This window comes from Entelurus aequoreus, linkage group LG01 (genome assembly GCF_033978785.1).
Source record: "Entelurus aequoreus isolate RoL-2023_Sb linkage group LG01, RoL_Eaeq_v1.1, whole genome shotgun sequence".
NCBI lineage: Eukaryota > Metazoa > Chordata > Actinopteri > Syngnathiformes > Syngnathidae > Entelurus > Entelurus aequoreus.
In genome coordinates this window covers 90,624,601-90,643,135 of record NC_084731.1, presented here as the reverse complement: position 1 = coordinate 90,643,135, position 18,535 = coordinate 90,624,601, and the positions used below count along the sequence as shown (strand labels likewise).

Sequence of the window (18,535 nt, the reverse complement as noted above, 5' to 3'; positions counted from 1 at the left end):
ACACAATATGTTACTGCATATGTCAGCAGACTAATTAGGAGCCTTTGTTTGCTTACTTACTACTAAAAGACAAGTTGTCTTGTATGTTCACTATTTTATTTAAGGACAAACTTGCAAAAAGAAACATATGTTTAATGTACCGTAAGATTTTTTGTTAAAATAAAGCCAATAATGCCATTTTTTGTGGTCCCCTTTATTTAGAAAAGTACCAAAAAGTACCGAAATAATTTGGTATCGGGACAGCACTACCTCCAACCCACAAAAAGGATTGCTAGCAGCTCCTTTAGCCACAGGCTTTATTTGCTTCTTGGGACTGGAGTAGTTGAGCTTTTTATTATCTATTATCTATAAAAGATTGTCTTCTCTTACCTTGCCATGTGAATGAAGTTGCAGAAGGCGGAGAAGCCCTGCAAGGCCAGAGCGGCGGTCAGCACCTTGAGGACCGTGTGCATGAGCCCGCCTTTCCTCAGAGCCTGGTACAGAGGCCTTACGTAGATACAGGAAGACACAAAGTATGCCAGCAGCAGGAGGAAGTAAAACGTTTGAAGACCTAAATGAGAGAATGCAAAACCCAAAAGAAACGTTTCACATGTGGGCTATACCGACCATTTGCTTGTTGTAGCTCTCTCAAAATAAACTTAAAAAGGAGCCATGGCATCCAGATTAGGGATCAACTGAATATTGGCCCGGGCCGGTTATCGGCGGCGATATTTGGCATTTTGTCATGTATTGATATTGGCCTTCTTGTATCAGTATCGGCCGAAATGCATCAGCAGATATACATATGATACCAGTATGTAGCATTACAACAACTGTAATAAGGAGTAATAATAATAATAATAATAATAACTAGAGATGTCCGATAATGGCTTCTTTGCCGATATGCGATATTCCGATATTGTCCAACTCTTAATTACCGATTACGATATCAACCGATAACGATATATACAGTTGTTGAATTAACACATTATTATGCCTAATTTTGTTGTGATGCCCCGCTAGATGCATTAAACAATGCAACAAGGTTTTCCAAAATAAATCAACTCAAGTTATGGGAAAAAAATGCCAACATGGCACTGCCATATTTATTATTGAAGTCACAAAGTGCATTATTTTTTTTAACATGCCTCAAAACAGCAGCTTGGAATTTGGGACATGCTCTCCCTGAGAGAGCATGAGGAGGTTAAGATGGGCGGGGTTGGGGGGGCGGGGTTGAGGTAGGGGGAATAGAGGGGGGTGTATATTGTAGCGTCCTGGAAGAGTTAGTGCTGCAAGGGGTTCTGGGTATTTGTTCTGTTGTGTTTATGTTGTGTTACGGTGCGTATGTTCTCCCGAAATGTGTTTGTCAGTCTTGTTTGGTGTGGGTTCACAGTGTGGCGCATATTTGTAACAGTGTTAAAGTTGTTTATACGTCCACCCTCAGTGTGACCTGTATGGCTGTTGACCAAGTATGCCTTGCCTTCACTTGTGTGTGTGAAAAGCCGTAGATATTATGTGACTGGGCCGGCACGCATTAGGCAGTGCCTTTAAGGTTTATTGGCGCTCTGTACTTCTCCCCACGTCGGCGTTTAAAAAAAGTCATAAATGTTACTTTTTGAAACCGATACCGATAATTTTGAAACAGATACCGATAATTTCCGATATTACATTTTAAAGCATTTATCAGCCAATAATATCGGCAGTCCGATATTATCCGACATCTCTAATTATCAATAGTGCTATTTCTATTGGTATTTGTAGTGTAATAATGCTCATTGTCATTTCTGTATTATTAATATTTATTCCACTAACTGCTTCTTTGCTATCATTTTTACCATCATATTTGTACATATCCTATTTGCTGATGTTGTCCTGTTGTTGTTATTGTTGTGTTTGCTGCTGTTGTCTCGTTTCTCCATCTTATCCCCGCAATTTCCCCCTCAGTCTCCCTTTTTTTCCACTTTCTATCCCCTCCTGCTCCGGCCCGGCTGCACCAAATAATAATATAAATCCATTTAATAAAGTCAAATACAAATAAGGCAACAAGAGAAGTATCCCACACTTTTCTTTTGTCAAGTAAATTTGTACAGCCGATACGGGCATCGACATCAACAATATGATTTGCCTGAGTAGCTGGACAGGACAAGAAAAACATCAAAAAATAAAAAATAAAGTAAATATATGCAGGCTGACCCCTTCTTTACTTGTATTTTCTACAACCTGCAGCAATGCATTTGGCAGCAATATTTGATCATTATTTCATCTTCTGCACAAAAATATTGTGATTTTGTATGGAGATGCTACCAAAACAAATACTACACAATATAAAATTGTCTGCAGTCTTCTGTGGGTGATGTCACATTTTGGAGCTAAAAGTGGGCATTCCAAAATGTGCTTACAAAACAAGCCTAAAATCAATACTGTGTCTAATTTTACCTGTAGACATCATTTTTAGGCTCACAACTATGAAAAAAGTGCCAATGTTGTCAGCATTAGAGAGGCCCTTTACATTCCGTGCCTCTATACATGCTATTTCCAAGGGACGCCAATGGCACTGGTTTGGTAGAACGGCCCATACTCCTCATTTTTGTAATATTCAGAACAGCACGTATTCACAACTTGACTGAACATTCAGGATGTCTGACCTGCTTCCTCCGCACTAAAGTGCTCCAGAGGGTTTCCTGCAGAATCAGCATTGAGCAGCAGGACAGTAAACGTGAGGTCGCCATGAGAAGGAATCACGGCAGCGTCCTGTGGTGGAAAATAACAAATAGAAAGTGAAGATGACTCAATTTTAACTGTATTCAATCGGTCTTATCTTAAAATGGAATTCATAATTCTCAGTCCTTATGAGAGACAGCGCTAACGTTATGGACCTTAATTTAGCGGCGCATTGATCAGAGAGAGGTAATTACCTTATTCTGCTATATTGACATCATCATCTGCTGAACTGCTCACATTTATTTACTAGTTACAGTGCAAAAAAATAAAAATGTGTGCAAAATTCCCAAAAAAGTGCAGTTCCCCTTTAAGTTACCTGACAGGTGTATCTATCTGCATACAGAGCCTTCCACACCGTGGGAGACGACTGACGAGGGATCGTCTGGTTGTGTTCTTCTTGACTGAGAGATACTGAAGCAAGAAGGAGGAACATCACACATTACCAGCCTTATTACGCATTGGTGCAAACGTCCTCTTACTGGTGAACTCGGCTCTAGTGAGTCTTTCAGAGCAGCTGAGGTTGACCCAGTCCTTGTCCACATTTGGATATAGCAGCAGCCTGGACTCCATCTCTGCAGCTAATGAGGGGTTGTCCAGCTGACAGACCACCAAACCTGCATCACCTGCACACCACACAAACAAAAGAGGGGAATATTTACATTTAAAATAGAAAATGGATGGATGGAGTTCAGCTTAACTATTAACTACAAGCGGTAGAAAAGAGACGGATGGAAAGCATACTTGCCAACCCTCCCGATTTTTCCGGGAGACTCCCGAATTTCAGTGCCCCTCCCGAAAATCTCCCGGGGCAACCATTCTCCCGAATTTCTCCCGATTTTCACCCGGACAACAATATTAAGGGCGTGCCGTGATGGCACTGCCTTTAGCGTCCTCTACAACCTGTCGTCGCGTCCGCTTTTTCACCATACAAACAGCATGCCGGCCCAGTCACATTCTGCAGACACACGTAAGTGACTGCAAGACATACTTGGTCAACAGCCATACGGGTCACACTGAGGGCGGCCGTATAAACAACTTTAACACTGTTACAAGTAGGCGCCACACTGTGAACCCACACCACACAAGAATGACAAACACGTTTCGGGAGAACATCCGCACCGTAACACAACATAAACACAACAGAACAAATACCCAGAATCCCTTGCAGCCCTAACTCTTCCAGGCTACAATGTACACCCCCGCTACCAACAAAGCCTGCCCCCCACAACTCAACCCCCCCGCCCCCCAATCTCCCGAATTCGGAGGTCTCAAGGTTGGCAAGTATGATGGAAAGATGTAGCAAGACAAAAGAGCGACACAGTCATCACGCTCATGTCGGACGACGTCGGTCAGTGTTACTGCTGAAAAAGCAGAAAGTGCGTGTGTCAAATTCCCCTTTTCGCAAAATAAAGCGCAATACATGCTAATCCTCTCCTGTTAAAATCAGCGGACTCCGCTGAAGCGGCACAGCCTAGCTTAAGTTTTGGAAATATCATTTCAAGAAGGAAGTGATATCCAAAGCGGCCAAGCTGATTTTGATAGATGCTGATGCTAAGTATAGTATCCATCTTCCGCTTATCCGAGGTCGGGTCGCGGGGGCAGCAGCCTAAGCAAAGAAGCCCAGACTTCTCTCTCCCCAGCCCCTTCGTCCAGCTACTCACGGGGGATCCCGAGGCGTTCCCAGGCCAGCCGGGAGACATAGTCTTCCCAACGTGTCCTGGGCCTCCTACTGGACGGAGGTGCCCGAAACCCCTCCCTAGGGAGGCGTTCGGGTGGAATCCTGACCAGAAGCCCGAACCACCTCATCTGGCTCCTCTCGATGTGGAGGAGCAGCGGCTTTACTTTGCGTCCCTCCTGAATGACAGAGCTTCTCACCCTATCTCTAAGGGAGAGCCCTGCCTCCTGGCGGAGGAAACTCATTTCGGCCACTTGTACCCATGATCTTGTCCTTTTTCGGTCATAACCCAAAGCTCATGACCATAGGTGAGGATGGGAATGTAGATCGACCGGTAAATTGAGAGCTTTGCCTTCCGGCTCAGCTCCTTCTTCACCACAACGGATTGATACAGCGTCCGCGTTACTGAAGACGCCGCACCGATCCGCCCGTCGATCTCACGATCCACTCTTCCTTCACTTGTGAACAAGACTCTGAGGTACTAAACTCCTCCACTTGGGGCAAGATCTCCTCCCCAACCCGTAGATGGCACTCCACCCTTTTCCGGGCAAGAACCATGGACTCGGACTTGGAGGTGCTGATTCCCATCCCAGTCGCTTCACACTCAGCTGCGAACCGATCCAGTGAGAGCTGAAGATCCTGGCCAGATGAAGCCAACAGGACCACATCATCTGCAAAAAGCAGAGACCTAATCCTGCAGTCACCAAACCAGATCCCCTCAACGCCCTGACTGCGTTATATACTATATACACTAAGTATAGTTAAACACACTTAAGAGTATGTGCAGCAACTTTCCAAAGCATCTCAGGGTCAACATTCACTCCATCCTTTAAATCTGCCAATAATGACCTCTTCCTCAATGGACAACGATACAGATGTTAAGGTCAACACAATAACATGAACAAGAGATGAACGATGTAACGTACCAATCAATAACCTGTCCAGCACCACAAACAACCTCATCAGGGAGAAGTGGGGACTCCACCACTTGGTAATACTGCAAGACCGTCAAGAGACTCCTTCACACGGAATGATGCAACTCCAAAAATGTATTTTTCCATATCAAAAACCATTCCACGCAAAAAAACGAAACAGAGAGAGTTGGACACATGCCAAATAAGTGATTGACCAGAAAGGCTGACATTCTTTGGCATCGCAAGAAATGTGGAAAAACATGTTGGAGGCGCCGCTTGCCGCCAGAGACAACAACACTATTGACTTCACTTGGCTGCCGAGCAACCATGAGCGTGATAAGACGAAGTCAACAGAGCAATAGAGGGTCGCCAGAAGTAAACCACGATTTAAGAGTGTTAACAGGAACTCTACAAAGCAATGTCAATGATGTACAAAAAGATGTCAATAACCTCCAAGAACAGATTATCAATGGTATCAAAAAAGATGTAAAAAATCTCCAAAAGCAGATCTCAACGAGAGAAAAGTATCCATCCATCCATTTTCTACCGCTTGTCACTTTCGGGTTTGCGGAGGGTGCTGGAGCCTATCAGCTGCATTCGGGCGGAAGGCAGTGTACACCTTGGAAAAGTCGCCACCTCATCGCAGGAGAGAAAACATTATTGTGATGATATGATAGAATTGAGAAAGCAGAGGGGTACAAATGTGTACATAAACCAGCACCTCACTAATATATATATATATATATATATATATATATATATATATATATATATATATATATATATATATATATATTTCTGGGGATGCGCCTGGGGCCTCGAGGGTCGGCGCCTCAGGCTGCTGCATCCGGGCTGCGTGTCTGGAGCTCCTGGGTCCCACCGTCCATCCGTTCCGGGTGCCCGTCTTGGTTGGGGCCTGCTGGGTCTAGTCCCCGCGTCTATTGTGGCAGCTTGGTGCACTGTAAGGTATTCTGCGGTGCTGCAAGTCGGCCAGCTGCTGGGGTAGTGACTTTGTGTATCTTATTTTAATTTATTTTTTTATACATACATTTTTTTAAAATTATTATTATTATTTGTATTTTACTTTTTAATCATTATCATTAGTATTTTTTCCCCCCCTCCCTTAGGGGGAGGATTCGACAGGGCAGTTGCTGGTTGTTCCATCGCCATCGTTGGGGTCCCTGCATGTTGTTCCTGTGGCCCCGTGCAGGGCGGTCCTGCGGCGGCCGACTTGGGTGGGGTGGCCTGGGGCGAGCCCCGCCGTGCTCTCCGGGAGATGGGGGTTGGGCTTGTGGGGGCCCGGTTGCTGGTGGGGCGGGGGCAGTCTTCCCGTTCGGTTGCGGGGAGTCTCTGGGCCCCTCGGGCAGGGCGTCCCGCTTTCTGCCCGCGTGGGGTGTGGTCTCTCGCTGGCTTGGGGGCTGGCTGTCCCCTGCTTCTCCCGTGCCTTGTCCTCTGCCGGGCGCGTCTGTCTACGGCCTGCTGCTGGCTCTTCCGGGCGGCACGGTGGGCCGGGCTCTGGGGTTCCTGTCGCTGGCCGGCCTGGCTGCGTGGGCCCGATGGTCCCTTGTTCCCTGGACGCCACATTTTCCGTTTTGGGTTGGGCTCTCTGGGGTCGTACTCTGGCTCCCGCACATACTCTGAGTCAAATATATTGTACATACAAATACACATATTCACATATATATATATATATATATATATATATATATATATATATATATATATATATATATATATATATATATATATATATATATATATATATATATATATATATATATATATGTTTCCATATGAGTTGGGAAATTGTGTTGGATGTAAATATAAACGGAATACAATGATTTGCAAATCCTTTTCAACCCATATTCAATTGAATGCACTACAAAGACAATATATTTGATGTTCAAACTCATAAACTTTTTTTTTTTTTTGCAAATAATAATTAACTTAGAATTTCATGGCTGCAACACGTGCCAAAGTAGTTGGGAAAGGGCATGTTCACCACTGTGTTACATGGCCTTTCCTTTTAACAACACTCAGTAAACGTTTGGGAACTGAGGAGACACATTTTTTAAGCTTCTCAGGTGGAATTCTTTCCCATTCTTGCTTGATGTACAGCTTAAGTTGTTCAACATTCTCCGTTGTGGTATTTTAGGCTTCATAATGCGTCACACATTTTCAATGGGAGACAGGTCTGGACTACAGGGGACGGCGTGGCGAAGTTGGGAGAGTGGCCGTGCCAGCAATCTGAAGGTTACTGGTTCAATCCCCACCTTCTACCATCCTAGGTCACGTCCGTTGTGTCCTTGGGCAAGACACTTCACCCTTGCTCCTGATGGGTCTTGGTTAGCGCCTTGCATGGCAGCTCCCGCCATCAGTGTGTGAATGTGTGTGTGAATGGGTGAATGTGGAAATACTGTCAAAGCGCTTTGAGTACTTTAAAGGTAGAAAAGCGCTATACAAGTATAACCCATTTATCATTTATGGAGTGCTAATCAGGCATATTTACATCATGTTAAAGTTAAAGTACCCATGATTGTCACACACACACTAGGTGTGGTGAAATTATTCTCTGCATTTGACCCATCACCCTTGATCACCTCCTGGGAGGTGATGGGAGCAGTGAGCAGCAGCGATGGCCGCGCCCGGGAATCATTTTTGGTGATTCAACCCCCAATTCCAACCCTTGATGCTGAGTGCCAAGCAGTTAGGTAATGGGTCCCTTTTTTATAGTCTTTGGTATGACTCGGCCGGGATTTGAACTCACGACCTACCGATCTCAGGGCGTGTTGCCATCATTATAACACTTATATAAGTCTTTACATTTTTTGCGGCTCCAGACAGATTAGTTTTTTGTATTTTTGCAAACTCATGCATTCCTCGACTCTGCTCTCTTGGACTGGAAGGTGAGCTGCTTTTCTTGTCGTCCTTTCGTCAAATCTTGCACTCTTCCGCCCTTTTTGATTACCTCTCGAGGAACTCTGAAGAAACATTTATCTTTTTCGCGATTGGAACCATTCCTACAGCCGAAAACAGCACAAGCATAGGGCATTTTTACTTTGAGACGCTTGTACCCACTGAGAACGGAGCTTGGATCCGCAAAGATCCCAGTTTCGCCTGCATCACCAGTGGTAGCGCAACTAAATTAGACCAGAACGACTTCAACAAAATTACAGAATGCCAGTGTCCGTAAAGAAAACTGGAGTGGCGACAGTATCTGAAGCGAAGTACAATGTCCGAGAAAAGATGTCCTAAAACGTTTATCCTTTTCACGATTTGAACAATTCGTACAGCCGAAAACAACACAAGCATAGGGCATTTTTTCTTTGAGACAGTCTAAATGGTGCCTAGTACCCACTGAGAACGGAGCTTGGATCTGCAAAGATCCCAGTTTCGCCTGCATCACCAGTGGTAGCGCAACTATATTAGACCAGAACGACTTCAACAAAATTACAGAATGCCAGTGTCCGTAAAGAAAACTGAAGTGGCGACAGAAGCGAAGTACAATGTCCGAGAAAAGATGTCCTAAAACGTTTATCCTTTTCACGATTTGAACGATTCGTACAGCCGAAAACAACACAAGCATAGGGCATTTTTTCCTTTGAGACAGTCTAAATGGTGCCTAGTACCCACTGAGAACGGAGCTTGGATCTGCAAAGATCCCAGTTTCGCCTGCATCACCAGTGGTAGCGCAACTAAATTAGACCAGAACGACTTCAACAAAATTACAGAATGCCAGTGTCCGTAAAGAAAACTGAAGTGGCGACAGTATCTGAAGCGAAGTACAATGTCCGAGAAAAGATGTCCTAAAACGTTTATCCTTTTCACGATTTGAACAATTCGTACAGCTGAAAACAACACAAGCATAGGGCATTTTTTCTTTGAGACAGTCTAAATGGCGCCGAGTACCCACTGAGAACAGAGGTCGCTTGACCACCAGGCATATTTAATGGGCGGGACGTCAGTAAAATCCAAGCATTAAGGCTAATTGCAAACCATAGACAGCAGAAAACTTCCATTTTAACCTTTATTCATATACACTACACCAGTGTTTCTTAACCATAGGGCCGTGGCCCATTGTTGGGCCGCGAGCGCCTACTGGAGGGCCGCCAAAAAATATCTGTATCTCAACTGTGGTCCGTAGCGGTAGTCAGTTGTAATACACTTTTCTACCACTTGTGGCAATAATGACAATCTACAAACAAGAAGTCTAGAGCTTAAGTCGGGGGACAGCAACCAGCGGCTCTAGTGGCTCCCTGAAGCATTTTTTAAAAAGGATTGAAAATGGAAAAAGATGGGGGGGAAAAAAAGTTTTGTTTTAGTATGTTTTTTGTTTGAGGACAAACATACAAACCTTCCCAATTGTTAAAAAGCCAACTGTTTAATATGTTTGTGTGTAGGCTTCACTGACGAGAGTATTTGGTGAACATCGTTTTGTCCTACTAATTTCGGTGGTTCTTGAACTCACCATAGTGTGGACTGTGACGCAACAGTTTGTTTACATGTAAAATCTCCCATCCCTTTGTCTTATTTTGTCCACCAAAAGTTTTATGCTGTGCATGAATGCACAAAGGTGCGCTTTGTTGATTTTATTGACTTATTTGGTCAGTGCATGACTGCAATCTAATCAATGCTAACATGCTATTGCACCATTATGTTTGTAGGTATATTTGAGCTCATTTAATATCCTTTACTTTTAGCCTCTTTGTATATAATTTAGTTCTGCATGTCTCATGACACATTATCTGTATGTAACATTGGCTGCATTTCAGATAGTTGTTCATGTGCCATGTTGTTCCAGACCACAGCAAACATTACCTAGCTTCCCAAAGATTGTAATAAATCTATTAAAAGAAGACAGCCTGTCGTTTCCTTTAACTTGGACACACACATCTATACCTTTGGCCATTAAAAGCCAGTAATTTCCAGGAGTTATCTCACCTTCTGAGTAGCCTCTGATTAACTAATGTTTTCTAATGTTGTAAAAATGTGTAGAATAAATATTACATTTCAACATTTCTGTCAACGAAGATTTGCTTCAGCCTGCGAGACATAGTCATTTTGATAGTAGGCTATTATAGCTAATATAAATTATAAGACTTATAAGGCTTTTCATTTTTTGTGGCTCAAGACAGATTTGTATTTTGTATTTTTGGTTCAATGTTTGCCGACCCCTGGCAACACTAAACCTAACTCTAACCCCTTTATTGACGGTTTATTTAGGAAACATATTATTATTATTTATTATCAATTTAGTTAGAATTTATTTTATCTCAGCACTGCAAAATTATAAGTAAATTTATTTTTCATCAGTTTTTATGAGTCCCATTTTTTTGTAGGAAATTTGATTAGTATTTATTTTCGTAACCAGCCTGACCTAAGCCTTGATAATAATCTTTGCGTTTAACACATGCTTTCATAACATTTGACAAGGTTTATCCTGTTAAACCAGGGGTGTCCAATCTTTTTCCACTGAGGGCCGCACACTGAAAAATCAAAGCAAGCGGGGGCCATTTTGATATGTTTTATTTTAAAAACTAATACAATATATGGATAAAAAAGATACATTTAGGTCTCCACTCAGGCTTGATGCCAGGGACCCCAAAGGGTTTTGGTCAAAAAAAAGTTTTTAAATTTGTCATTATCTAGTATTATTATTATTATTATTCTTCAAGGTTTAAATCTCTAGATCAACATTAGGTCTGTCTGTCAATATAACGTTTTTAAAGATTTAAGTTGTATGCCATTTTTGTCAAGGAAAACCGTGTTTTTTTAAATGGAAAAAAACACAAAATATGCAATATATTCCCCCAATAAAATTTTAAAGTGGAATATTTGAGATTATATAATAATTGGAGCCTTAAAAAGGGCAATAACTCATAACAACATTGATTTTAATTAATAATTGTTTTGATCAATGACACTTAAAAAAAAAAAAGTTCCACTAAAATTATTGGGGATCCAAAAGGGTAAATAAATCCAACATTTTCTTTTACTTTTACCACAATAGTCTCAAGATCAACTTCAGATCTATCCGTCAATTATAAGTTTTATTGTTGTTTGTTTTTTGTTTGTTCGTTTTAGGCCCTTCTTTAAAAAAACTTTGTTTTTTAAATGGCAACCAAAAAATATGCAACATTTTCCCCCCAAAATACTGTACCTCAAAGTGGAATATTTAATGTGAAGTAAATGGAGCCTTGAATAGGTCAATAATTCATAACGACATTGATTTTGATTCATTATTATTTCTTAAAGAAAGAAACTGCCTGCATGGCAGTTTTGTGTTATTAGAGTAAATAATGCAACATTTTCTTGTTACATTTCACCGGTTTACTCTTTTATAACACTTTTTATGTTTTACATTTTTTTTCATCGTATTTTTAGAATGTGCCGAGGGGCCGTTAAAAAATTACCTGCGGGCCGCACTTTGGACACCCCTGTGTTAAAATGTATGTAGGTTAGATGTAATTATTGAATATAAGTAAAATCAAGAGTAGGATTTCTAATGCAGTGTTAATATTTGGGTGGGACCTCTATAGTAGAAAACGAAGACGAAACGAGCGCGTCACTGGCGTGTGTCATCACGAGTTATTTTCTTCAGAAACAATGAACACCGTGGGCCACTGACAATTTAATAAATTACTTTTAAGTGTCTCTAAACATTGGGCAATGTTTATAAGTAATTAGGAACCGTTTTTTTAATTTCATGTCTAGTTTCATGACGTCAGAGTTGGTACGGATGAAAAGTTCCTACAAGCCTTGGAAAAGATAAATCTGTAAGAGTTTAAGATTTTTTTTTAGGATGGAAAGTTGATTAATTTGACAGTATGATATGTTAATGGCTGTTTCAAGATGCACAATAAAAATGGGCTGCATGGCCGCGTCGCCAGAAGAAAGCCATTTCTGCGCAAATGTCACAAAGTATCCCGCTTACATTACGCCAAACAGCACAGAGACAAGCCTCAAAACTTCTGGAACAAAGTAATTTGGAGTGATGAGACCAAAATTTAACTTTTTGGCCACTCGACCATGCAGTCCATTTTTCTTCAAGTGCCTCCTTATTGTGCATCTTGAAACAGCCACACCACAATTTTTCAGAAAGTCCTGTATTTCAGCTGAAGTCATTTGTGGATTTTTCTTTGCATCTCGAACAATTTTCCAGGCAGTTGTGGCTGAAATCTTTGCTGGTCTACCTGAATCCCTCATTTTCCACTTCTTAATCAGCGTTTGAACACTGCTGATTGGCATTCTCAATTCCTTGGATATCTTTTCATACCCCTTTCCTGTTTTATGCAGTTCAATTACCTTTTCTCGCAGATCCTATGACAATTATTTTGCCTTCCCCATGACTCAGAATCCAGAAACATCTGTGCAGCACTGGATGAAAGATGCAATGTTCTGTCAGAAGCCCAGAAACTCACTGACCTTTTACACACACACATTAATTACAAACAAACAGGTCACAGGTGAGGATTGGAACCTTGATTAGCCATTCAAACCTGTTTGTCAACTTTTGTGCATGTTATCAGGTCAAAGTCACTGGGGTATGGAAACTTTTGATCACGGTCATTTGGGTAATTTCTTTTGTCATTTTGATTTAAAAAGAGTAAACACAGTTGTTTGCCAATAAATAGCTTCACACAACCATTAAGCGTGAGTGGAAGAAAGGTTTTTGTGTTATCATTCATATTCTCTGAGTAATGGCCAAGAAATCATAAATTCTCCCAGGGTATGTAAACTTATGAGCACAACTGTAGGCTAAAACAAATTTAATTCACCAAATACAACTTCAGAAAAAACTGTGCTCTCCAAGTACCACCATAATGACCAATATTAAAATACAGTAGCGTAGTACGCCTAAGTATTCATTAAAAACAAGGCAGAGGTACGACTTATTTTTCTCATATTTTTTTGGACTTCTTTGTACCTTGAAACCAAAACACATTACAAAAACAGAACTATCGTCTCTTGACGTAATATCACAGTCACTTAAAGCTCCACACAATGAGACTCAAATGTCAACGTTTAAAATAAACCTCCACAACCTCTCTTTGCCGAGGGTGCAAAGGGCCGCCAAACAATACCTGTATCTCAACTGTGGTCTGAAGCGGTAGTCAGTTGTAATACACTTTTCTACCACTTGTGGCAAAAATGACAATCTTAAACAAACAAGAAGTCTAGAGCTTAAATCTTAGAAGTTTTTCAAGCACAAAAATTATGACTGAAGAAGTGAAACTGTATTTTCATTTGCACTTTAACATATATTATTATTATTTATTATCACTTTAGTTAGAATTCAGGCAGCACGGCGAGACAGGGGTTTGTATGTGTGCCTCACAATAAGAAGGTCCTGGGTTCGATCCCCGGGCTCAGGGTCTTTCTGTGTGACATGCACCTGGGGATAGGCTGATTGGCAACACTAAATTGGCCCTAGTGTGTGAATGTGAGAGAATGTGTGTACCCGGCCTTCCGCCCGAATGCAGCTGGGATAGGCTCCAGCAACCCCCGCGACCTCGAGAGGGACAAGCGGTAGAAAATGGTTGGATGGATATTTAGAAATCATTTTATCTTAGCACAGCAAAGTTTTATGTACATTTATTTGTAATCATTTTTTTGAGTCCCTTCTTTTGTAGTATATTTGATTAGTATTTATTTTCGTAATCAGTCTGACTTAAGCCTTGATAATAATATTTGCGATTAACACAAGTTTTCATATCCTGTTAAACTGTACGTAGGTTAGATATAATTATTGAATACAAGTAAAATACATCCATCCCATCCATCATTCTTCCGCTTATCCGAGGTCGGGTCGCGGGGGCAGCAGCCTAAGCAGGAAAGCCCAGACTTCCCTCTCCCAAGCCCACTTCATCCAGCTCTTCCAGAGGGATCCCGAGGCGTTCCCAGGCCTCGGGACATAGTCTTCCCAACGTGTCCTTGGTCTTCCCCGTGGCCTCTTACCGGTCGGACGTGCCCTAAACACCTCCCTAGGGAGGCGTTCGGGTGGCATCCTGACCAGATGCCCGAACCACCTCCTCTGGTTCCTCTCGATGTGGAGGAATAGCGGCTTTACTTTGAGCTCCTCCCGGATGGCAGAGCTTCTCACCCTATCTCTGAGGGAGAGCCCCGCCACCCGCCGGAGGAAACTAATTTCAGCCGCTTGTACCCGTGATGTTGTCCTTTCGGTCATAACCCAAAGCTCATGACCATAGGTGAGGATGGGAACGTAGATCGACTGGTAAATTGAGAGCTTTGCGTTCCGGCTCAGCTCCTTCTTCTTCACCACAACGGATCGATACAGCGTCCGCATTACTGAAGACGCCGCACCGATCCACCTGTCGATATCACGATCCACTCTTCCCTCACTCGTGAACAAGACTCCGAGGTACTTGAACTCCTCCACTTGGGGCAGGGTCTCCTCCCCAACCCGGAGATGGCACTCCCCCCTTTTCCGGGCGAGAACCATGGACTCGGACTTGGAGGTGCTGATTCTCATCCCAGTCGCTTCACACTCGGCTGCGAACCGATCCAGTGAGAGCTGAAGATCCTGGCCAGATGAAGCCATCAGGACCACATCATCTGCAAAAAGCAGAGACCTAATCCTGCAGCCACCAAACCGGATCCCCTCAACACCCTGACTGCGCCTAGAAATTCTGTCCATAAAAGTTATGAACAGAATCAGTGACAAAGGGCAGCCTTGGCGGAGTCCAACCCTCACTGGAAACGTGTCCGACTTACTGCCGGCAATGCGGACCAAACTCTGGCACTGATCATACAGGGAGCGGACCGCCACAATCAGACAGTCCGATACCCCATACTCTCTGAGCACTCCCCACAGGACTTCCCGAGGTACACGGTCGAATGCCTTCTCCAAGTCCACAAAGCACATGTAGACTGGTTGGGCAAACTCCCATACACCTTCAAGGACCCTGCCGAGAGTATAGAGCTGGTCCACAGTTCCATGACCAGGACGAAAACCGCACTGTTCCTCCTGAATCCGAGGTTCGACTATCCGCCGTAGCCTCCTCTCCAGTTCACCTGAATAGACCTTACCGGGAAGGTCTAAGTAAAATCAAGAATAGGGTTTCTAATTCAGTGTTATTATTTGGGTGGAACCTCTGTGGTTAAAGACAAAAGGAATGTCACTGGCGTGTCATCAAAAATTATTTTCTTCATCAACTCGAGCCCGCCCGGGGAACATGAATACAAAGTCACAGTCAGCTCTGTTTCCCAATTAAAAACATTAGGTAAAAAAGCGAAAGTGTGGGCCAATGGCAATTTAATTAATTACCTTAAAGTGTCTCATAATTGATTCACAAGAGTCTAAACCTTGGGCACGGCTCTAAATAAGAACTGGTTTTTGAATTTCATCTCTAATTTCATGAAGTCAGAGTTGGTACGGACGAAAAGCAGACAAGTTGCGTTTGTTCCTACAAGCCTTGGAAAAGATAAATCTGTAAGTGTTTAATCAACTTTCCATCCTTAAAAACAATCTTAATTTGACAGTATTATATGTTAATAAAATTATGATTTGTATGCACTTTTTTACTTTTCTAGTTTTAATGAAGGTTTTGATGACTCAGTGGCATTTATTTCCAACATCAAAATAATTTCAACGCCCAGAAGTATTTATAATTTTTGCTAATATTTGCATATTTGTGTAAAACTAATATTTACATTCCAAAGTATTTTGGATTACATTACACCACAGATGTCAAACTCAAGGCCCGGAGGCCATATCTGGCACGCCACATTATTTTATGTGTCCCGCGAAAGCCTGGAAATAATATGTCTTAATAAAATGCTCAATCTTTTCTTACTAAATATATTTGTTCTTTCCCTTTTGACATTAAAAATCATGTATTGCATTCAATTGCATATCTTTTAAAATTCAATATTATCATGTATTCCAAAAAACATGTTTTGTTAAAAAAAAAGATAAATAATGTAATTAAGTATCTGCTTGACTTAAGATTTCAAAACAAATTATCAATCAAATTGTAGACTGTAAAATTGACAATAGATTTTACGGTTAAATTCCGCCGACTGAGTTTTTTTTTACCGTAAAATCAACTTTGGTACTGTTATTTTTTCCATAAACAGTAAGACACTAAAACATTAAAAAAAAAAAAAAAAAAAGATTAAAACAAGATTTTAAAAAAACAAACCAAAAAAAAAAATACTACCTCTGTTGCTTGAATTTTACCATTAAAAACAGTGGTGTTGTTTTTCCATTTATTCCAGTTTTTTACATGCTGTAAAAAAATAAAAAATAAACACTACTTTTACATTACAATTCTGGTGACTGAGCTGCCAGTTTTTAGGTAAATTTTTAAGATTTTTTTTTCAGCTTATGTAAAAAAATATATTGTTAATAGAGATGCCGATAAATGCTTTAAAATGTAATATTGAAAATTATCGGTATCGTTTTTTGTTTTTTTATCGGTATCGTTTTTTTTTGTTTTTTTTAATTAATTAAATCAACATAAAAAACACAAGATACACTTACAATTAGTGCACCAACCCAAAACACCTCCCTCCCCCATTCACACAAAAGGGTTGTTTCTTTCTGTTATTAATATTCTGGTTCCTACATTATATATCAATATATATCAATACAGTCTGCAAGGGATACAGTCCGTAAGCACACATGATTGTGCTTGCTGCTGGTCCACTAATAGTACTAACATTTAACAGTTAATTTGACTAATTTTTATTAATTACTAGTTTCTATGTAACTGTTTTTATATTGTTTTACTTTCTTTTTTATTCAAGAAAATGTTTTTAATTTATTTATCTTATTTTATTTTATTAATTTTAAAAAAATGACCTTATCTTCACCATACCTGGTTGTCCAAATTAGGCATAATAATGTGTTAATTCCACGACTGTATATATCGGCAGCGGTTTATATCGTATCGGTTGATATCGGTATCGGTAATTTAGAGTTGTACAATATCGGAATATTGGATATCGGCAAAAAAGCCATTATCGGACATCCCTAATTGTTAATGTATTATATATATATATATATATATATATATATATATATATATATATATATATATATATATATATATATATATATACACACACATGTATATTCATATATCACTCATTGTTAAAAGCGGCCCTCTCAGGGCAACCATAACTGCGATGTGGCCCTCAATGAAAACGTATGTTTGAATAACACAGCTTTATGTTTTTATGTTGTGTGCATTTCATTTTTACACGAAAAAAAATAACTAAAGAAAAAGCTAAGAAAATAATTTCTATAAATTGAAAATATCCATTGAAATGTTAATTATGTTGTTTTACACCCAGGTAGCCCAATTAACTGTATTTTTTTACGCTGTTTTGCGAGACCTGTGTCAAACTTGAGACCTTATTTGGCTGGTTCTGAGACAGGATCGATTACTTCAGTCTATAAAGGGAAGTGAGTCTTGCTTTTTGAAGCAGAATTTTTTTTTCAGCACTGAATTTTTTTGCAATTAATTTTTTTTACACTGATTTTTTTACATTGCATTTTTAACACCAAGTTTTTTTAACAATGAATTTTAAAACACTGATTTTTTTTTTCAATGAAATTGTCAGCATAATTTGAAAAAAAATTCAGTTCGCGAAATTCTAATTTAAAAAAAATCAGTTACATAAATTCAGTGTCAAAAAAATGCTTTTGTAAAACACCAATTAACCTCCCTAGTTAGCTGCCTGCCAAGTTGTATGACATCAACACATACCGTGAGGGCAAAACAATGACGTAGGGATGACTTCAATGAATGACAAACAAATAAAGACGGAACTACAGTACCTTGATACATGAAATTAGTGATGAATTGGCCTTTCTGCAGTCTCGCTACTTCGCTCTTAAAAAGTCCAGTTACAGTTTTCCCAAAGGCCTGCGAAGCGAGGAGTGATGTAGCCATAAGAGCGGACAGTAAATACGACATTTTAAAACACACTAATCTTGGCGTTTTAAGTTAATATATGTTAGCTCATCACTTCAACGAGCCACGAAACCAGGAGAAAGCCCTTCTGCATAAAGTTACACAAGCAAGAGGGAAATAAAGCGGAAGTTAACAGATTATAACAAAAAACCCTCAAAATGGTTTAATTTGGGATTTAGTGACACAACAAAATTGGCTTGAATTAATATTAAAGCAAATTTATAAACATGAATGCGGTATTAACCGACTGGTAGGAAACATCAAACATTGTCAATTGGCATTCGGGCTTTTATGTTGGCAGA

General features: G+C 40.6%; 1 protein-coding gene across 2 annotated transcripts in view; it reads right to left on the bottom strand.

Annotated features, from left to right (window-relative positions):
- gpr180 (G protein-coupled receptor 180) overlaps positions 1 to 18,535 on the bottom strand; it is a 42,676-nt gene that overhangs the window by 9,342 nt on the left and 14,799 nt on the right. The window contains exons 1-5 of one of the 2 annotated variants that reach the window (XM_062061710.1): positions 18,098 to 18,306; positions 3,180 to 3,323; positions 3,017 to 3,111; positions 2,625 to 2,730; positions 370 to 550 (exon numbers count right to left, since the gene is read on the bottom strand). In XM_062061710.1, coding sequence (XP_061917694.1) covers positions 370 to 550; positions 2,625 to 2,730; positions 3,017 to 3,111; positions 3,180 to 3,323; positions 18,098 to 18,236 — 665 coding nt within the window. In that variant the 5' untranslated portion in view covers positions 18,237 to 18,306. Of the gene's footprint in view, positions 1 to 369; positions 551 to 2,624; positions 2,731 to 3,016; positions 3,112 to 3,179; positions 3,324 to 18,097; positions 18,307 to 18,535 lie in introns of those variants that run through there. The other variant, XM_062061718.1, reaches the window with a different exon arrangement.